Below are 19,660 nucleotides of genomic sequence, written 5' to 3'. Positions count from 1 at the left end.
GTTTGTGTGTGTCAGGGAAGCTGAGAGCAATACCGTAAGGGGTCTAGACTCTATCAAGAGACTAAACTCCTAGCAGAGTCACTCAAGACGGAATGGTCACAGCTGAGACACCAGACGAAGATGCATCCACCCCCTTAAGGGATCAATGGCCACATCCGCAGAAGAGAACAGGCAGTTCCAATGGGGATGGGGGCAGAGGAATCCCTGAAGGTTATCTACTGGGCAGCAGCAGTAGTGGAAGGTGACACTGGCGGAAGATCTTTCGTAGACAACGGCAGTGCTACTACGGCTAACCCTGGTTAGTACTGCGCAGAAGAAGGCACTGGTAAACCACTTCTGGCCAACCTTTACCTTGAAAACCCTATGATGAGACAATCCAAAATGAAAAAAGATTTAGTGCTGGAAGATGGGACCCCCAGGTCGGATGGCACTCAATCTGCTACTGGGGTAGAGCAGAGGACAAGTATGAGTAGCGCTGTTCTTAATGATGTGATTGGACTAAAGCCGAAAGGACGTTCAGTGGTTGACATGAATAGATGCAAAAGGAAAGTCCGAAGTTGTTCGACGCACATAATAGGAACATGGAATGTGAGAAGCATGAATCAGGGTAAGCTTGAAATTGTTAAACAAGAAATGGAACGTGTGGACATTTCAGTCCTGAGAGTAAGTGAATTAAAGTGGACTGGATTAGGACATTTTCTATCAGAAAATTACAAAGTGTTTTATTCAGGGAATGACAAAAAGAGAAGAAACGGAGTTGCTTTAATAGTGAGGCAAGATGTAGCAAAGGCAGTCAGGAGCTATAATGCGAAGTCTGACCGAAATATCAATCAGACTTCAGGGAAAGCCTATCAACATAAGCATCATTCAAGTTTATGCCCCAACTACAGATGCTGATGAGGAAGAAAATTGAAAGTTTTTATGCCAGTGTTCAGGAAGAAATTGATCACACACCTAAACAAGATATGCTGATAATCATAGGTTATTGGAACACAAAAGTAGGAAACAAACAGAATCAAATGTTGTTGGCAGATTTGGGCTAAGAGCACGGAATGAACACCTCGTAGAATTCTGTGAAGACAACAATCTGTTCATTGCAAACACATGTTTCAGGCAACCAAATAGACGATTGTATACATGGACATCACCAGACGGCCAGTATAGAAATCAAATAATTATATAATTGGAAGCAGAACATGGAGAAGCTGTATTCTCTCGGCCAAAACAAGACCAGGAGCCGACTGCGGTACAGATCATAAATTGTTTATATCGAATATCAAGATAAAGCTTAAGAAAAATATCAAAACATTCATAGCACCAAAATACAATCTAAGCAATATGCCAGAAGAGTTTAAAGACCATGTAAGGAACAGATTTGCATTACTGAGTTCAAGTGAATGTAAACCTGAAGAACTATGGGTGGAAACTAGAGATATTATCAAGGAAGAATGTGCAAAGACTATTCCTGTAGCCAAAAAAAAGAAAGAAAGAAAAACCTCGATGGATGTCTGAGGAAACTCTTAAAATTCCCAGAGATAGATAAGAAGCAAAAGTAGAAGGTGATAGAAATAAAATCAAAAGTCTAAGTGCAATGTTCCAGCGACTCACACGTAGAGACAAAGAGACCTATTATAATAACCAGTGTAAAGAAATAGACGAGAACAACAAAAAAGGAAGAACAAGAGATCTGTTCCACAAGGTCCAAGAAATCAAAGGGAAATTTAAAGCACCGTTAGGCATGCTGAAAGATCAGCATGGAAAAAATTAACTGAACAGGACAAAATAAAGAAAAGGTGGGAACAATACACTAAAGAACTATACAGAAGAGATGAAAGGATAAAAGATTCTTTCCAAGAAGAATCTTTTGAAGAAGAACCTACAATTTTAGAAAGTGAAGTGAAAGCTGCATTGAGAGCAATCGGGAGAAACAAATCACCAGGAGCAGATGGGATATCAGTAGAGCTATTCCAAGCCACAGAAACGGAGTCCATCAAAATCTTGACAAGAATATGCCAACAGATATGGAAAACAAAACAATGGCCCACAGACTGGAAACGATCCATTTACACTCCAATTCCCAAGAAAGGAGGCATCAAAGATTGCAGCAACTATCGGACCATCGCATTAATTTCTCATGCAAGTAAAGTGATGCTCAAAATCTTACAGCAAAGGCTGTTACCATATATGGAACGAGAAATGCCTGATGTTCAAGCTGGTTTCAGAAAAGGGAGAGGCACTAGAGATCATATTGCAAATATACGCTGGTTACTGAGGATACAAGAGAATTTCAGAAGAAAATCAGCTTGTGTTTCATAGATTACAGCAAAGCTTTTGACTGTGTGGATCATGAAAAGCTATGGCTGGTTTTAAAGGAAATGGGTGTGCCACTACATCTGATCGTTTTAATGCGCAACCTGTACTCTGGACAAGAGGCCACAGTTAGAACAGAATATGGAGAAACGGAATGGTTTCCAATTGGCAAAGGTGTCAGACAAGGATGTATTTTATCTCCCTATCTCTTCAATCTATATGCAGAACATATAATTAGGAAAGCTGGATTAGATTTAGATGAAGGTGGAGTGAAAATTGGAGGGAGGAACATTAATAATTTGAGATATGCTGATGACACTACATTATTGGCAGAAAATAGTGAAGATTTGAAACGACTACTGCTAAAAGTTAAAAGAGAAAGTGCCAAAGCAGGACTACAGCTGAACATCAAGAAAACAAAAGTAATGACTACAGGAGAATTACACAACATTAAGATTGACAATGAGGAAATTGAAATTGTTCAAGACTTTCTATTCCTTGGCTCCACCATCAACCAAAAGGGAGACTGCAGCCAAGAAATCAGAAGGAGATTGAGACTGGGAAGGGCAGCCATGAAGGAGCTAGAAAAGATTTTGAAGTGTAAGGATGTGTCACTGGCCACCAAGACTAGATTAATTCATGCAATCGTATTCCCTATTACTATGTATGGGTGTGAAAGCTGGATAATGAAGAAAGCTGATAGGAAGAAAATAGATTCCTTTGAAATATGGTGTTGGAGGAGAGTGTTACGATTCCGTGGACTGCCAAAAAAACAAATCAGTGGGTTATAGATCAAATCAAGTCTGAACTGACCCTAGAAGCTAAAATGACTAAACTGAGGCTGTCGTATTTTGGTCACGTCATGAGACGACAAGAGTCACTGGAAAAGACAGTCATGCTAGGAAAAGTTGAGGGCAGCAGGAAAAGAGGAAGACCCAACAAGAGATGGATTGACTCAATAAAGGAAGCCACAGCCTTCAATTTGCAAGATCTGAGCAAGGCTGTCAAAGATAGGACATTTTGGAGGACTTTCATTCATAGGGTCGCCATGAGTCGAAAGCGACTTGATGGCACTTAACACACACACAATGCCTCACTTACAGAGTTCTATCCCCAGACAAACTAGGGAAGCAACCGCATGGCACCCTTGTTGCTGCCAAGTTACAACTTTGATTTAAAGGTTTTAAGGAGTGATCTTGCAGCTTCAGCATCTGCTTCTTTTGCCGGGGTGGTGGGGAGAGGAACATTTTTATTTTAAGCTGCTTTGCAGATTTTATTGGAAAAGCAGACTACAACAAATGATTGATGAAAAATAAATAATTGGTAAACTCACATGCCAAATACAAAAACAGTGGTCAACTAAAAACATCTTACCCGTGGTTTACTGAAATCTTTGTCCATGCACCATTGAACGAAATATTTTTTAGCAACATCAATACTCTTTTCATCCATTTTCTTACAGTAAACCCTGATTAACTGTTCAGCAAATGTCTCTGGCAGAAACTTTGAGACCTCAAAAAGAAGACAGAGATTCAGAACGTAAAAGAAACATACCTATCACTTTGAGAAAGCAAACTCTTCAATTAATTTCCTGGGTTTCCATTCATTTACACTTAAGCAGCAAAATACAGAATTCTGAATCACTGCAGTAATATGAACTGTAAGAATTTCATAGTTTGATACTGGGAAATATTAAATGAAGAGTATTCACTTATATGAACAGCACAGTACCTCGTATCAGAATGACATTGCCACCACTAGAATGTCTTTTCTTAGAAAAGTTTCACCACCCAACCTTCACTTACCTGTCCTTTAGTAATTTTGAATGCCTTAGTGATATCAGACTTGCAGTAGAAATGAACATTATTGATAGGATTCTTCTCTTTCATTCCATAATCCATGTTGATAACCTTTACAGAGGCAAGGCAAATTGAGTGTAAGTAAGGTATTGTCTGAACATAAGGTATAATCCTAAAAGCAGTTGATAAACTACTTAGGATAACAACTAAACCCTATGCCAGTGTAATTCAGAGAGACTCTGACACAGCACCCCAATATGGCACCAATGTACTCATGATGTCTGCAGAGCTGTGTCAGCACAGAGGCTAGAAATAAATAGCATGAGGAGTACATGAACACATGAAGCTGCCTTATACTGAATCAGACCTTTGGTCCATCAAAGACAGTATTGTCTACTCAGGCTGACAGCGGTTCTCCAGGGTCTCAGGCAGGGGTCTTTCACATCACCTACCTGCCTAGTCCCTTTAACTGGAGATGCTGGGAATTGAACCTGGGACCTTATGCATGCCTAGCAGGTGCTCCACCCCTGAGCCACGGCCCCTCCCATGGGGCCCCATCACCAACACTCGGCCTAGCCTACCTCCCAGGGTTGTGGTCATGACAGACCAGAGGAAGGGAGAACAATGAACACACGAAGCTGCCTTCTACTGAATCAGACCCTCATCTGGGGAGAAGTTGTGCTTATCCGCTATCCCTGCTTTTCTCTACTGAAAGGTGCCTCGAAGTGGCTCACAATCACCTTCCCTCCACCCCAACCTCCCCCCACCAGGCACCTTGTGAGGTAGGTGAGGTTGAGAGAGTTCTGAGAGAAGTGTGCTTGGTCCATGGTCACCCACCAGGCTGCATGTGGAGGAGTGGGGAATCTAAGTTGGTTCTCCAGATTAGAGTCCGCTGCTCATGTGGAAGAGAGGGTAATCAAACCCAGTTCGCCAGATTAGAGTCTTCTGCTCTTAACCACTACAACCATGCTGACTCTCAGGACACCTCCTCCCCCAAGTGCAATGTTACAACTGCAAAGTGCGGGTGTAAGTATAAACACTCCAATTCAACTCAGTGGAATGGGGAAAAAAGCCCTCCTGCTATGCCTGCCCAGTCACACCACTACTTTGGCTACAGATTTAGTTGGTATCCTATCACAGCACTCCTAAGTACTATATTAATTTCACACAGAAGATTCCCTATCTCACATATATGGGTGCATACGTATCTGACCAGGCACACTAAAGCACACACGAGGGCACTTTAGTTATAGGAACTCTAAATAAAGAGCACCTTGTGGAGGCTGCAGGAAGCAGAGTTTCTGCTTTAAGATCCTAATGAAGTGCTGAAACAATGATACTTGCTGGCCAGACAATCCACTGTCTCCCAGTTTCCAGAGAAACAGACAAGAGTGCTAAATTTTGCACCTGGACCATTGCAATGGGGCTGTACCTATAGAGCAGTGTATATCTGCAGCACTAGCAGCCATACCGATGCATGAAAGGTGCCATCTTTTCTTCCTGTTATCAAAGAACTAGCCTGCTGAATGTATACATCGATGCTGTATTTGCTCTGCTTTTTGGTTTGTTATTTAGCATCTCTTTTTTTAAAAAGCTGCATTTATTCTGCACCTACGACTTTGAATAGTTGGTTTTTGGCATACAGTTTTTATTATTGTATTTATTATTTCAACTGTCTACCCTGCTCTCCCGGCCAAGGGGGGTGTTGATCAGTTTGTTATCCTACAATTATAAACTTTGGCTGCTACAGCTGCTTTATTGATCAATTTGGAGAGACTGAATTTTCTGCAAGAATTATCATTTAGTTATGTATCTGGACTCTATACTTTTCAGTGTAGAAAGGAAAAAAATCTGATGTTAAAAATACTAGGTTGCTATGAACAACATCATAAAGCAACTTACCGTTTAAATGGGAAACATGACATTTAGTAATTTGCTGTTAAAGATTTTGTTTTAAGAACTGTTAAAAATAGGAAAACTTGATCTGAAGTTAGTAACACTATTTGATTAATATTTTATGGAAGGATCCAACAGGATTATCCCCTTTTTTTCTCTGTATCTAAGAAACAGCAGATTAGAGATATCTGCATATATTTTCTACTACAATACAAGACAGGCCAAAAAACCTGAATCTGCTTTGGGAGAAAAACTTCCTTTTACCGGTCAAATCCAAAAGCTCTTCGAGTTAGAGTTTAGTAAATTACATAGTACTGTGAGAGAAGTTAAGAAATAAGTCAGGAGGAGCATGAAACAGGTGGATACACAGTTATGTAAGAAACATATTTGACAAAGATTAGGGTAAGAAAGAAGAGCTTATGGAAGAACTTATGGATACTATAGAACAATTGGATTAAAAAAACAATGCTAAGACCAGAGGCCTAAAAGAAGGTTTGGAAGGGGTCATTTAAAGCATCAAGAACAACTACTGTCAGGCTGGACTGGTTCAGATGACTGAAGGATAAGCTAAACAGATGTGGATTTTTCGATAAAGAGCAATTATGCCAAAAGATTTAGTGCTCCGAAATATTTCAGTTAAATATTTAGATGAGTAGACAAAGATTAATTTTTTAGATGCTTATGGTATGCATGATGGGATTTCTATAGGGCACTATGCTGTTTTCTCCAGTCCCTTACCCTGGTATATATGGCTATCTTTGACTTCCAAGCTAATGGAGAATTTCAAATACCCCATGATATGTTTGCTCCTACGTGTCCAGTTGGGTGTGGGACAGCATACAGTGTGTGAGGTACTGGATTCTAGTTCTCCTTCCTCTGCTGGGGAAAAGGTCAGCTTTGCCTTATTGACAGCTCCCCATTGGATGAGATTTACATCCCCTCATTCCAGTTTCTCACACGAGTGTTTTTGCCCTAGTGAGTTGTTGGGCGGATGTCAGGAACGTGTTCCGTAAACGTTTTACTGTATTCTCCTGTTGCTGTCCTAATGACTGTGTATCCCTCACCTTGCAAAGAAACCTCCTCTATGGGCTATTCTTCCCCTGCTGGGACCTGCATCCTTGACTAGAAAAGCTCATGGTAAGTGAACGAGGGCTGGAGTGGCCGTGCTTCTTTCTCTGTGTCAAAAGGGAATACATTTGGAGGACATGGTTCTTTCTACAGCAGAGGGTGTTGTGTTTCTTATGCAGCAACCCAGGGTGCATTGCTCAGTTTAAAATATCGGAGAGCACAGGATACCAACCAGTTATGCAACCACTGCCAGAGCACTGACAATTAACCAGCATGCCCCTGGTTAAGATGCCACTGCTAGGATTGTATTTAACAGACGTTTTACAGACACAACAGGAAGGAAGAGATGATCTCAACCAATTTCCTTCCTCACTGAAGCCCTCAACCCACATGGTTTTTTGTCAAGCTATTTGCAGGCCACAGGGGGACTGGCTGCAAAAATGGGAGGGAAGAGAAAGTTTCATTTCTCCCAATGGAACCTCTGCAGGATAAAAACTACATGTGCGTTGAAAGTAAGCAAAGCAACATGCTAAAAACTGTTTTAAAAAAAATTACGTCAACTATGAAGTCTTCAGTCTTCAATCCAACATCCTGATTTTCTGTTGCTGGCTTAGACTTAGCAATTTCAGCAGGCAATTTATCATACTGCTCCTGTGGATATAAAGCCTTTCACTTTTTTGTATAATCAGATAATTAGTAAGTTCACATTTTCAAATCAAAAGTAATTCAAACAGAGACACTGTCCTTCAGAGTTACTCCTCTGAAGATGCCTGCCACAGCTGCTGGCGAAACGTCAGGAAAGAAAATACCAAGACCACGGTCACACAGCCCGGATAACCTACAAGAACCAATGAACTCTGACCGTGAAAGCCTTCGACAACATTTTAATTCAAACAGGTTTGCAATTATTCTGATAAGCACAGTTTTTAAAACAAAGTAACCTTTTCTCTCATGCACAGATGTTTAGTTATACTATTACCTCATCCTTCATTCAAAAAGTTCAGGTTTACATGGTCTCCACCCATGTTACCCTCACTATCACCTGAGAGGTAATTTAGGCCGTGAAACAAGTGACTAAGGTTACCCATGTAAATAAAGATACCCTGCATCATTATACATAAGAACTCAAAGTATGTAAATGATGTCTTCTAATACGTCATCTTTTATTGGCCAGGATACAAAGATAATTTCTCCAAGTCCACTAGGGTTGCCAGCTCCAAGTTGGGAAATACCTGGAGATTTGGGGGATGGAGCCTGGGGAGGGGAGAGTTTTTGTGGGGAAGGACTTCAATGGGGCATAATGTCAAACAGCCCACCTTCCAAAGTGACCATTTTCTCTAGGTCAACTGAACTCTGTCGTCTAGATATCAGTTGAAATCCCAGAAGATCACCAGCTACCAGCAGGAAGTTGGCAACCCTAAAGCAGACTAAGGCAGGGGTTAGTTTATTAATCACAGAACGGTTACTAAATTACAGGCAAGTTGTTGCAGACTATTTGTATAATCTAAGACCACTACTCAAAATATCAAGAATTAAAACTGGAGAGGTGAAAGCACACAACTTTACCAATTTTCTCTAACATGGCTGCCAGACTGTGGTACATACACAGTCTGCACAATTGCCCACAAACAGAAGGCAGAACTGGTTGGCTCAGGACAGGGAGTGGTATTATTAATTCCCCTCAACCTAACACAGGATCCTGACTGATCAGTTTTGGGGTCCAATGTAGAACAAACACCTGCCTTGACTCCAAGCCAGTAACTGTGAGTTTGACTAGATCTCAGATTAAGCGAACTACACTAGTGTGGTGAAGTGATTAGAGTACTGGGATTGGATCCAGCCAGCTTTTGTGCTGTAGAAAAGAAATGGTGGAGTCACTTTCTCAGCTCCAGTCGAGAACATACAATGCATACAATCACTTCAGAGATGTGAATCAGGTGAGCTGGGCTGGTCATTTCAACTGCCTGCCTGGCAAGCCAAACAGTAGGCAAAATGTTCCAATATATCATTAAAATACCTTTACTATACTAGTTGCTCTGAGTCTGAAAAAAAATTAAGCAATTTGGCTTTGATATTTATTGACAATGGAGGGGGGAAGCTATTGGTTCATCACTCTATGATCACAGCTGAAAAAAATTAATAAAAGTAGAATACCTCACCAATGCAACTTTGATAACCATGTCTACCTGTTTTATTTCCTTGCCCTCTGGAGGTTGAGTCTCTCCCAGGTACTTGTAGAGATCACGGCGCTCTATTTTACGCAAAATTTCCTGTGCTTCATGCAGCTCCGGGAGATCAGAGTGCAGAATTGTCAGAAAGATGTCATCTGCCAGAAATCAATCACAAGTAATGCTATGATCATCGAACCCAACCAAAAGTTTTCTTTTGCACATCTAAAAAATGTAATCTGCAACCTAGGGGTCATCTTCAGCTCTGGACCTTTGAAAACTCAGGTGGAAAAGTAAACCAATCTTTTTGTGCTCAAATGGAATCAGAACCTAGCCTAGGCAAATAAAAATCCAATCTCTTCTGAAATAAATGGGAAACACTGCCAAAGTCAGTGGGATTAGGTTTTATGTATCAGATATCATTAACAACTTCCCATACCTGTTAGCTTAGTATAAGCTTCCATATCCTCTATTGATGTAGAGAGGTGGTATTCTTTTCCTTTGGAGCCCTTTATCTTGATATACTTATCAGCTTTTAAGAAAGCATTTGTAATCCTGGATTGAAATGTGACATGAACAAGAATTCTTAACTTCAATATTACTGCAATCAGGGATTTTCAACTAATTTTAGAAACTTCACTTTCCTAAATCATAACCACTCTAAGTAAGCAAAGCAGATACAATAAAGGTGGCAAAGATTAAGTTTAATCAGGCTTTTTATTTAATGGACATTCTGCAAAATTCACTTCCAACCATGATTTCAGAATGGTGGTCATTCACATAAGAAGCCCCCCAAAACACCCCAAAAATAAGAGTGGCAACCTTTAACTGATTTCTTGGTGAGATTGATTAAAAACCTGGTGATCAACTGCAAGTGCATCCCGATTCAACTGGATAACATATTTAAAAATATATTACTTTTAATACAAGTATTTCTAAAGATTGCGTTTTGTAGGTCTCATTTGCCCTTCACCCACACACAAAATGGAATTCCTCTTCTAAGATGATGCCTACTATAATATACACGTGTACCATCTAAAAACAAAGAAATGATAAAATCTGAATAAAAGTTGCAAATTAAAGTTCAGACGATTAAGACTAACATCAAGGCCTATCCCATTAACAATCGACCCCAACTTACATGGTTTCAATTATGTTGCCAACCTTGTGCTGATAAGCTCTGCGGTGCAGGCAGTTCCGGGTGTGAAACATGTCATATAAATTTCCAACCTCCTGGAGTCCCAAGAAAAAAAACCTGCCTTTTAACTAGCTTCTATATTTAGAACACAGTGCCAGACAATGGATTATTCATGGCAAGTACTAGGCATCTTGTCCATACAGCTTTGGAAATACAAGTGCACTGAGGAGGATCCTCTGATTACGCACAGGATAATGAGAAAGCTTCTCCCATAAATGCTGGTGCCTCAAGCAAATGCCTGGGGGTGGGTGGCACCAATCCAAAGATACTTTTTAGAGAAACAGAAGGATACCCAAAGTAACATTTTGTACAAGAACTGGTATCAGTACATGAACGACTTTTACTTGGTAATGCTTATCTCTGAATGACATACAGAATGACCTAAGCATGCTTACTCAGAAGTCCTGATGAGTTCAACAGGCCACATTCCTTAGTAAGAGTGCTTAAGATTGCAACTTAAGAACACAAAAGAAAAGAAGTTCTTAGGCATAAGAAAACTAGATGCTTTTCTACAGAAAAGTAGAATGCTTTAATAAATGAAAAGTTCATAAACAGCAGAACAATCTTTCTGCAAGAGACATTACTTTCTGGTCTAGTAAAAGAAAAGAAGCAAACATTCTACCTAATGATTCAGATATTCTTAAATCTTTAGCACTATTAACTGGCAAAACCGTGTGTTGCTCTTAATATATCTCTGGTGTTGAGAGGCGATGAAGATGGCCTCATCGACCGGCAACTGCTCTAGATCAACAGTGACTCCAGAACCCCCTGGGGGCCAGATTAGACAGCAGACTCCGTAACAGCTCAATAATGGCCCTGTTAATAAAATGTCATAAAGGGTGGGACATCCCCTCCAAATATAGGTTTCTTTTTTCATAACTGTTCAATGTATAGTCCTTGAAATAGTGTATTTTACTTCATTCGTCTAGAGTAGGATTTGACACTATGCCCAAATTCTCTGCTTTGTTGTATGTGTTGTATTTTATTCGAATTTATGTCATTTTTACTTTTATAAAATAATAATAAATAATAATGGCCCTGCCGTGGCACAGCTGGGTGGGGTGGACTACGAGATGATCACGTTTGATCAGGCGATCAGCTGAGCTTGAAACATGGCTTCAAGCTGCAACTAGGCTTGTGGGCCCTTTAAAACCCAAAGTGATGTACAGCTGGCTGACTGGCAACAGATGCAGCAGTTGTTGGTCCTGCAGGGCCAACAGGGATAGGCCCCTGGAGGCTGCATCACTTTCTTTTGGAGGAAGGTCTACCCCTGAGAGGATCCAAGGCAGCATGTCAAGTCAGTCCAGACTGGGGAAGGCCTTTATAAGAGGGAGGAAGCCAGATTTTCAGTCCTGGTCTAGCAAGGGGGAAGGCTGGAGAGCAGGGTGCTGGATAAAAACCCTCCCCTCTCACTTCCAAGTCTACAGGGGTTTTGTGGAGCTGAACAAGAAGCTGGAGTGTTGACTCTGATTTACACATCTGTATTCAACATCTAAAGCACACTCTATATAGCAGTGGTGGCGAACCTATGGCACGTGTGCCAAAGGTGGCACTCAGAGCCCTCTCTGTGGGCACGCACGCTGTCGCACCAGCACAGAGTTCGCCTGAGTTCGTTCCCCTGCTGAGGAGACTGGGGACCAGCGGTGCCTTCCCGTCTCCTCCGGGAAGCACCGGGCTCCTTACCAGTGCCTTCTCCGCAGTTGCCAGCTGCGCGCTCCGGAAGTGAAGACAATGACGAGCCTTCTGCCGAGGACTGGAAGAGGTGGAGCCAGCACGGGGCTGGACCGGGAGTGGGATGCCTGGGCAGCCGTCTGCGGCAGGCTGGTTGGTGACTGCAGCACGGGGGATTGGCGGTGAACGGGGCCCTACCTGGTATTTGTGCTGGAGCTGAGCCCTTTGCTTAGCTCGGGTTTCCACTCTGCTCGTTCATGCAACCGAAGGTGCCTCTGAGCGTGTGCAGAGGGCTGTCCCCACCATCAGCCCCCCCCCCGCATAACAGTCTTTTTAAATTTGTATGAAGATAACAGTTGGAAAAAGAACCAAACTGAAGGGGTGGGGGCTATGCTCCAGCTGCTTTCCTTCCCCCGCTCAGCCACCTATGCAGGGTTGCCAACCTCCAGGTAGTAGCAGGAGATCACCTGCTATTACAACTGTAATGATATCATATGTAGTCAGTTTCACAATTCAAATTAAAGAGTCCAGCAGTACTGTTAGGGTTGCCAGCCTCCAGGTACTAGCTGCAGATCACCTGCTATTACAACTGATCTCCAGCCAATAGAGATCAGTTCACCTGGAGAAAATGGCCGCTTTGGCAATTGGACTCTATGGCATTGAAATCCCTCCCCAAACCCCACCCTCCTCAGTCTCCACCCCAAAAACCTCCCGCAGGTAGCAAAGAGGGACTTGGCAACCCCTAGCCCCATGTGGACTTCTAGCTGTGTTGGCACTTTGCGATAAATAAGTGGGTTTTGGGTTGCAGTTTGGGCACTCGGTCTCTAAAAGGTTCGCCATCACTGCTATATAGTATTCAAATTGCAACCTTTTTAAAAGCTAAAATTGCTTTGCATAATTTTCTTTTCTTGGTAGAATCTCAGCCTCTTAAAGTTCTGTTTATTCAACTGCAAGGCTTTCACTGGCTGGTTCAGTAAGACACAAAACAGCCTGGAGAAGATTAAATATCATATACCAGTTACCACGGCCTTACTAGTTAACATGTCACTTTAGGTCCTCAGAGTATCATTTCTACCATGATGGTGACATGGCCATTCACAAGAGGCCTTAAAAAGTATGGAAAGGTACCTTGGATCCAGGATAGGATGGGTACATGTTTCTGAAATTTTCTCAGAAGACACACACATTTGAACACATGCAACATGCCTTAAATTTTCATTTTCCTAATTTGAGCAGAACTTCTATTATGTGGTTCAAAACATCCAAGTTCAAATCCCCATTCAGGTCAACAGTTCATTATTTGGCCTTGGGCAAGTCACTATCTTTCAGCCTGATCTAAGCCCCAAGACTGGTGGTAAGGGCAAAATAGGATAACGCCTCCCTCAGCAACTGGAAAGAAAGGGGAGAAATGCGCAAAACAAGCAGAAACTTGCAGGCAAGTATTTCACACTGCCACTGAGAGAGTAACATCATATCTGCAATTCTCCTCTATTATTAAGCTCACCTTATCACGGGTACAAATATGCTTCTTTTTATTTACTTCACAGACCCGAGCAAATTTAATGAAGCGTTCATAATCAAAGTTATTTTGGATTCCAAGATGATGACAATCCCTAAAAATATTTCAGAAATAGTCAATCATGAATTGTTCAAAGCCAAAGATCAGCATCACAAGAACACATGGAAAAGGTCAGGCCCTCATTAAATAATGGATGTTCCTGAGGTTAAAAATAGAATAAAACTCTGCCAAAATTCTGTTTGAACTAAAAAAAAAAAAGTCTATACCTTGCAAAGTAATCCCATTTATCTACATCGATGCCATTTCTTTTGTTTGCCACAATCTCATACAGGAAGCTCTTCTCTTCTGATCGTCCACAGTAAGGCCACTAGAGGACAGGACAAGGGGACCAAGTAAAAACTGTATTTGAATCCACAGTACGTACCAATTTGGTATCATAACAGGATTTCTAAGCATCAGTTATACTAAACATTATAGCTTTGTACATGGTAAAACAGACCATTATTGCTAGCACATCAATGATGGAGGGGGGGGGGAATGTTAGACCAACTTTTTTTTGTACAAATCAAAGTGTCAAGTACTTTTTGCTATTTGTTCAGATACAAGCAATGCCTCTTATACGCTGCCCATTAGAACATCCAAGTTCAACATCTCTAAGGTTTTTTACAAACTTCAGTCTGCTCTAACAAGAAGTTATACTGCTCATTGTAAATCACACTGATTTGCACATGGATTCCAGTCTTTCTTTGCTTTTTTCAGTCTGGTCTATTTGGACTTTGATTTAGTTTGGAAGGTGAACTGATTCCAACTCATATCTGACTCTTGAAACCCCAAAAATCTTGTTGGTCTACCAGGTGCTACTGGACTCGAATCTAGTTGTTCTATTGCAGATAAGTTGTATTGCAGACCAACATGGCTTCCCTCTGAAACTAAAAACATGTTTCCTTATACTGGGTTAGACAGTCCACCTAATCCAGGGATGGGGAACCTCAGGCCCGAGGGCCATATGCGGCCCGAGGACATTTTTTGTGGCCCTCGGGAGCTCCAGGGCCCTGCCGCTGAGGCACGGCACAGGGCGGCCCTCCCCGAGGGTGTTCCTCGGGCCACGGCTTGCAAGGGCGCTTCGGCGCCCTTTGGACCTCCTCTCGCCGAACTGGTGTTGGTCGGCGAGAGGAGGGGGAGGGACACTTCCCCCAAGGCTGCCCCCTATTGCCGCAGCATGCAGGAACGCTGGGTCACACTGTAAGCCCCTCTAGCTGCCTGTCGGCTGTTGAGCAGTGAGATGGGGGGGGGGAAGAGGCCTGCAGCTCCCGGCGGCAAAGCATGCGCGCAAAAGCCGATTGGGCTTCAGGGGGCCTTTTGTGGACTCTGGGGGGAGGGCCTGCGGCCCGATTGCATGGGGCCGGCAGGTGTGTGTGTGTGGGGAGGGAAGGCTTTTCTCTCTCCCTCTCTTTCTGTCTCTTTCTTTGTCTGTCTCCCTCCGTCCTTTTCTTTCTCCCCACCTTTCCATTTTTTCTCCCTCTCTCCCTTTTCATCTTTCTGTTTTCCTTCCTTCTTCCCTTTCCTCCCTTGCCGATCGACCGCGGGCTGTGCCCCCCTGGCGCCTCGTTTGCTCGGGCCCACTGCTGGCTGCCCTCCTGCCTGGGAGGGGGGAGGACCAGGGGAGTGGGGGCGCCCTCCAGGCCTTTTCTGTGTGGCCTCCCCTGGGGTTGCCAACCTCCAGGTGGTGGCCGGAGACCTGGCAACCCTAGCCTCTCCCCCCCCCCACTCAGAGATCTACACCTGGTATGGCCCCCAGATGATGTTATAAATGTGCAAATGGCCCTTGGCAGGAAAAAGGTTCCCCACCCCTGACCTAATCCATGACAATTGTCTATTCCCCTATATCTAATTCACGTGTATTTTACAACTACTCTAGTACCAGAGATCCATTCACTGGACTGCCAGGGACTGAACCCAGCATTTCTTACAAGGAATGTGCTCTTCCACTATGCCAGGGTCCCCAACGTGGTGCCCATGGGTGCCATGGGACCCACTAACATCTTTCCTGGTGCCCGCCAAGTGTTTTCAGCAAGTGGATGGGGCCAGGAGGCAGTTTTGCCCAGCAAGACTTCTGATTGCCTGTGCAGATTTTTAAAAACATTGCTTTGACAGCAGCTGCCACCACACCACAAGGATCTTCACTGTGTGACTGAAGGTAAGCTGCAGCAGACATTTTTGTGGCTGGCTCTACCTCCTGCAGCAGCTATTTTGTAGCTGTGCCACCATGCTGTGTCAGAATTCCAAAGATTCGGACTTCCGTTTCCGCCGCCGACCACCGCGGCAGCGCGAGCCTCGCGCCCCGACCGAAGAGGCGTGGGAGGGAGGGGAATCCCCCCCCGAACGATTGTCGCGGCTCCCCTTGGAGAAGAGGGGATGCTGAGCAGGCAGCCTGCTCGCGGCTTGCCCTAGATGCGCTCGCTGCCTTGGAAGCGGCGGCGAGCGCTCGGGCGGGCTAGCGGAGAAGCAGGCGCCATTGTCTTCTTGGAAATCGGGACGGCGGTTCAGAGGCGCGGAAAAAGCTCAAAGGGTTTTTTTCTGTATTTTGATATCAAACTAGAGAATCACAGGGGTGTCTGGGTGTATATGCAACAAGGAGAAGCAAGCTGATTTTTTTTCCTATACTCTCTAACGAACTTAAAACGAAACTTGGCTTTTTGCAGGCTGTGGCGCAGTTAAATTTATTGCCTAGCTGATTCTGACAGCTTTAAGAGACACTCAGTAGATTTGTGGTTGCTGAGCTGGCAATGAAATACTGATGGACAACATCTTGCATGCGTTAACTGCTTTCCAGGAGTGATTTTTTCAGCTATATGCTCCACTGTTGAGACTCTCTGAACTGATGTTGTAAGATTGTCATTCCCCCCCCCCCTCTCTTCTCTCTTTTGGATTACAAATGCTGCTATTCTGAGTGCTTTAATGGGAGATAAAGAAGGAAAGAATAAAACAGACTCAGAAAAGCATCCTAAAGTACTTATTAAAGATCCCAAGATCCTTCAGACTCAACTATCCATACAACCAAAAAGAAGATCATCTGTCACTAGTCCAGCTATCTCACCAGATACTTCTCCAGCAACAGGATCAACTTCTCTGGCAAAAATGGCTAAAAAACCTGATGCCACTCTGAACTCCTTGCAAGAACTCTTAACAAAGACACTTCAGGAAGTGACATCAGTTAAAACTGAACTGGCTGAAGTAAAAAAAGATGTGGCAGAAGTAAAATCTGAAGTTGTGTCAATGAAGCAAGATATGGATTTTGTCAAGCAAGGCCTTAACCAGAACACTGCAGCTATTTCAACACTGCAGGACTCTATCTCAGCCTTAACACTAAAGCAGGATAAGTTGGAGGCGAAACAACAAAAACAATCAAAGGAAAGTAAAGAAACCAGAAAAAAGGTTGATACTATAGAATTATCATTGGAGGCAAGCCAAGAGCGTGAAGAACGACGAGATGACCACGCGGCAATGTTAGAACTGAAGATAAAGGAAAGCTGGATTCGTATACGTGGTCTCAAAGAACGGCTTGAGGGTTCTGATTTGAAAGAATACCTGAAAGTGCTCTTGGCTGACTTTTTACAAGAAGAAGAAGCAATAGTGGAAGGCATGATAATCACAGCTTATAGAGTCAACTCTGCCTTTGCAGTCAGAAATAAAGTTCCAAGGGACTGTTTGGTACAATTTTTCTCAAGATCTCATCGGGACCTGATACTGAACAAGCACTACAACAACCCTCTAACAATAGATGGCCAACCCGTGAGACTAATGGAGGAGATTCCAGGGAGATTATTGAGAAAAAGAAAGGATTTTGCAGAGTTTGTGGCAAGGCTGAGACACAACGGAATACAACATAGATGGGAATACCCTCAAGGTGTCTCATTTATATTCAAATCGAAGAGATTTAAATTTACAGATGTGGCCAAAGCTGATCAGTTCTTGCGAAGACATGAAGGAGACTTAAGTAAACCACCACAACAACCAACCAAAGAACTGGCTGAAAAGAAACTTACAGAGGACGAGAAGGCTGCAGAAGCTTAAGGAGGAAAAGAACTGACGGAAGAAGAGGATACAGATTGAGCCAGAAAGCTTGACGAACTTTAAGAGGGAGAAGGGGATACTATTGGGGGAGGGGGGGAGGGAGTATTATAAATTCGGAGGGAAATCTTTTTTTTTCTCTCCTCTTTTTTCTATATATAGAGATATATATATAGAAAATAAAAATGAGTTATTACTAATTAAAAACGATGAAAATACTATCATGGAATGTTAATGGTTTGAACTCTCCAAATAAGAGGAGGAAAATATTTTATCATCTACAGAAATCGAAAGCTAACATTTTTTGTTTACAGGAGACACACATTTTAACAAAGGAGGTCACAAGGTTAGAACAAGATAAATTGGGTAAACTATTTACTTCATGTAATGAAAAGAAAAAAATCAATGGAATAGCTATGTATATTCCTTTAATATTTGAACTGAGGATGTTGTATAAAGATGCAGAAGGAAGGACTTTGATGGTAGAGGTTGTGTGTGGTTATCAAAAAATAGTATTGGTTGGTATATATGCACCTAATAGTAATCAAAAATTATTTTATATGGATCTAACATCAATATTGGCTGAACATGCTACGGAAAATATGATATGGATGGGTGATTTCAATGGAGTAATAGATCCTCGATTAGATAGATCAACGAAAAAAAAACAGGGGAAATCCGAAGGTAAATTACCTGGTATTTTTGATCACCTAACAGAACAATGGGAAATGTTTGATGCATGGAGAATGAAAAATGGTAATAAAAGGGGATATACTTTTTATTCCTCAAGACATAGCTCTCATTCTAGAATAGATATGCTATGGCTATCTAAAGATATCATATGTAAACTAGATGACCTCGAAATCTTACCAAAAGTCTTATCAGATCACAATGCATTGTTGATTCCCAAATTCATTTGTAACAAGAGAAACAAGTCATGGCATATTAATGAATATTTATTAAAAAATAAGAAGATAGTAGATAAAATAAAATTAGAAATACAATATTATTTTCAAGAAAATGCAAATAACGGTACTCCTGAAGATATTGTTTGGGATGCGGGGAAAGCAGTGATAAGAGGCATTTTAATACAACAAAATTCGAGGTGGTTTAGAGAGAGAGAGTGGAAAAAGAAAAAAATACTGGAGGAAATTAAACAGGCAGAAATACAATTAAGAAAAGCACAAACTAAATTACTTAAACAAGAACAGATTGACAGAATAAAAAATTTGCAACAACAATATGAGATTTTATTAATTACGGATATAGAAAGAAAAATACTGTATAATAGGCAAAGATTTTTTGAACATTCAAATAAACCAGGTAAAATGTTAGCATGGCAACTCAAATGTAAAGAGAGGAGAATGCCAATACTGAAAATAAGGAAGGATGGTAAAGTTTTCTCAGACAAACAAAAAATTACAGAAACTTTTATAGATAATTATTCTAATCTTTATATACAGGGAATAGTTTCAGAAAAAGAAATAGAAAAATACTTAACACAATTTGAATGGGATAAAATTTCACAGGAACATAAAGAACTGCTAGATGCTGAAATAACATTAGAGGAATTAAAATCAGTAATAAATAAAACTAAATTAAATAAAGCACCAGGAGAAGATGGATGACTGGATACTGTATATAGTATATAGGCTGTTGGCCTGAGTTAGGCCAGTGACTGGCTGAGTGTCATGTTCTCATGCCTGTAATCTGTGTACAGTATCCCTCGTCCTGTTTTCCCCAGCTCCACAGATGTTGGACCGCTGTTTAGTCTTTCTCTCTGGAAACTGCTTATCTCGGGTTTGCTTGCTCATGTTTACTTCCAATGTCTGCAAGGCTTTATACCATGTAACATGCCAACATTTCCTCATTACAAGCCTTACCTGTTTGTAGACAGTCAGTTTCTTTTATCTATCCTATTGCTCCTAATAAAGTATTACTGCTTCAGAGCTGCCTGCCT

The 19,660-nt window shown here is 41.9% G+C and overlaps 1 protein-coding gene across 1 annotated transcript in view; it reads right to left on the bottom strand.

Moving 5' to 3' along the window:
* SAMHD1 (SAM and HD domain containing deoxynucleoside triphosphate triphosphohydrolase 1) overlaps positions 1–19,660 on the bottom strand; it is a 36,073-nt gene that overhangs the window by 1,005 nt on the left and 15,408 nt on the right. Inside the window, exons 8-15 of the mRNA XM_056867474.1 lie at positions 13,896–13,996; positions 13,615–13,723; positions 10,383–10,474; positions 9,681–9,796; positions 9,260–9,399; positions 7,629–7,724; positions 4,116–4,220; positions 3,685–3,822 (exon numbers count right to left, since the gene is read on the bottom strand). Of these exons, the coding sequence (XP_056723452.1) occupies positions 3,685–3,822; positions 4,116–4,220; positions 7,629–7,724; positions 9,260–9,399; positions 9,681–9,796; positions 10,383–10,474; positions 13,615–13,723; positions 13,896–13,996 (897 nt within the window). The remainder of the gene's footprint in view (positions 1–3,684; positions 3,823–4,115; positions 4,221–7,628; positions 7,725–9,259; positions 9,400–9,680; positions 9,797–10,382; positions 10,475–13,614; positions 13,724–13,895; positions 13,997–19,660) is intronic.

This window comes from Euleptes europaea, chromosome 2 (assembly GCF_029931775.1).
Source record: "Euleptes europaea isolate rEulEur1 chromosome 2, rEulEur1.hap1, whole genome shotgun sequence".
NCBI lineage: Eukaryota > Metazoa > Chordata > Lepidosauria > Squamata > Sphaerodactylidae > Euleptes > Euleptes europaea.
The sequence above is the reverse complement of the archived record's forward strand: the minus strand, read 5'-3'. Positions and strand labels throughout refer to the sequence as shown.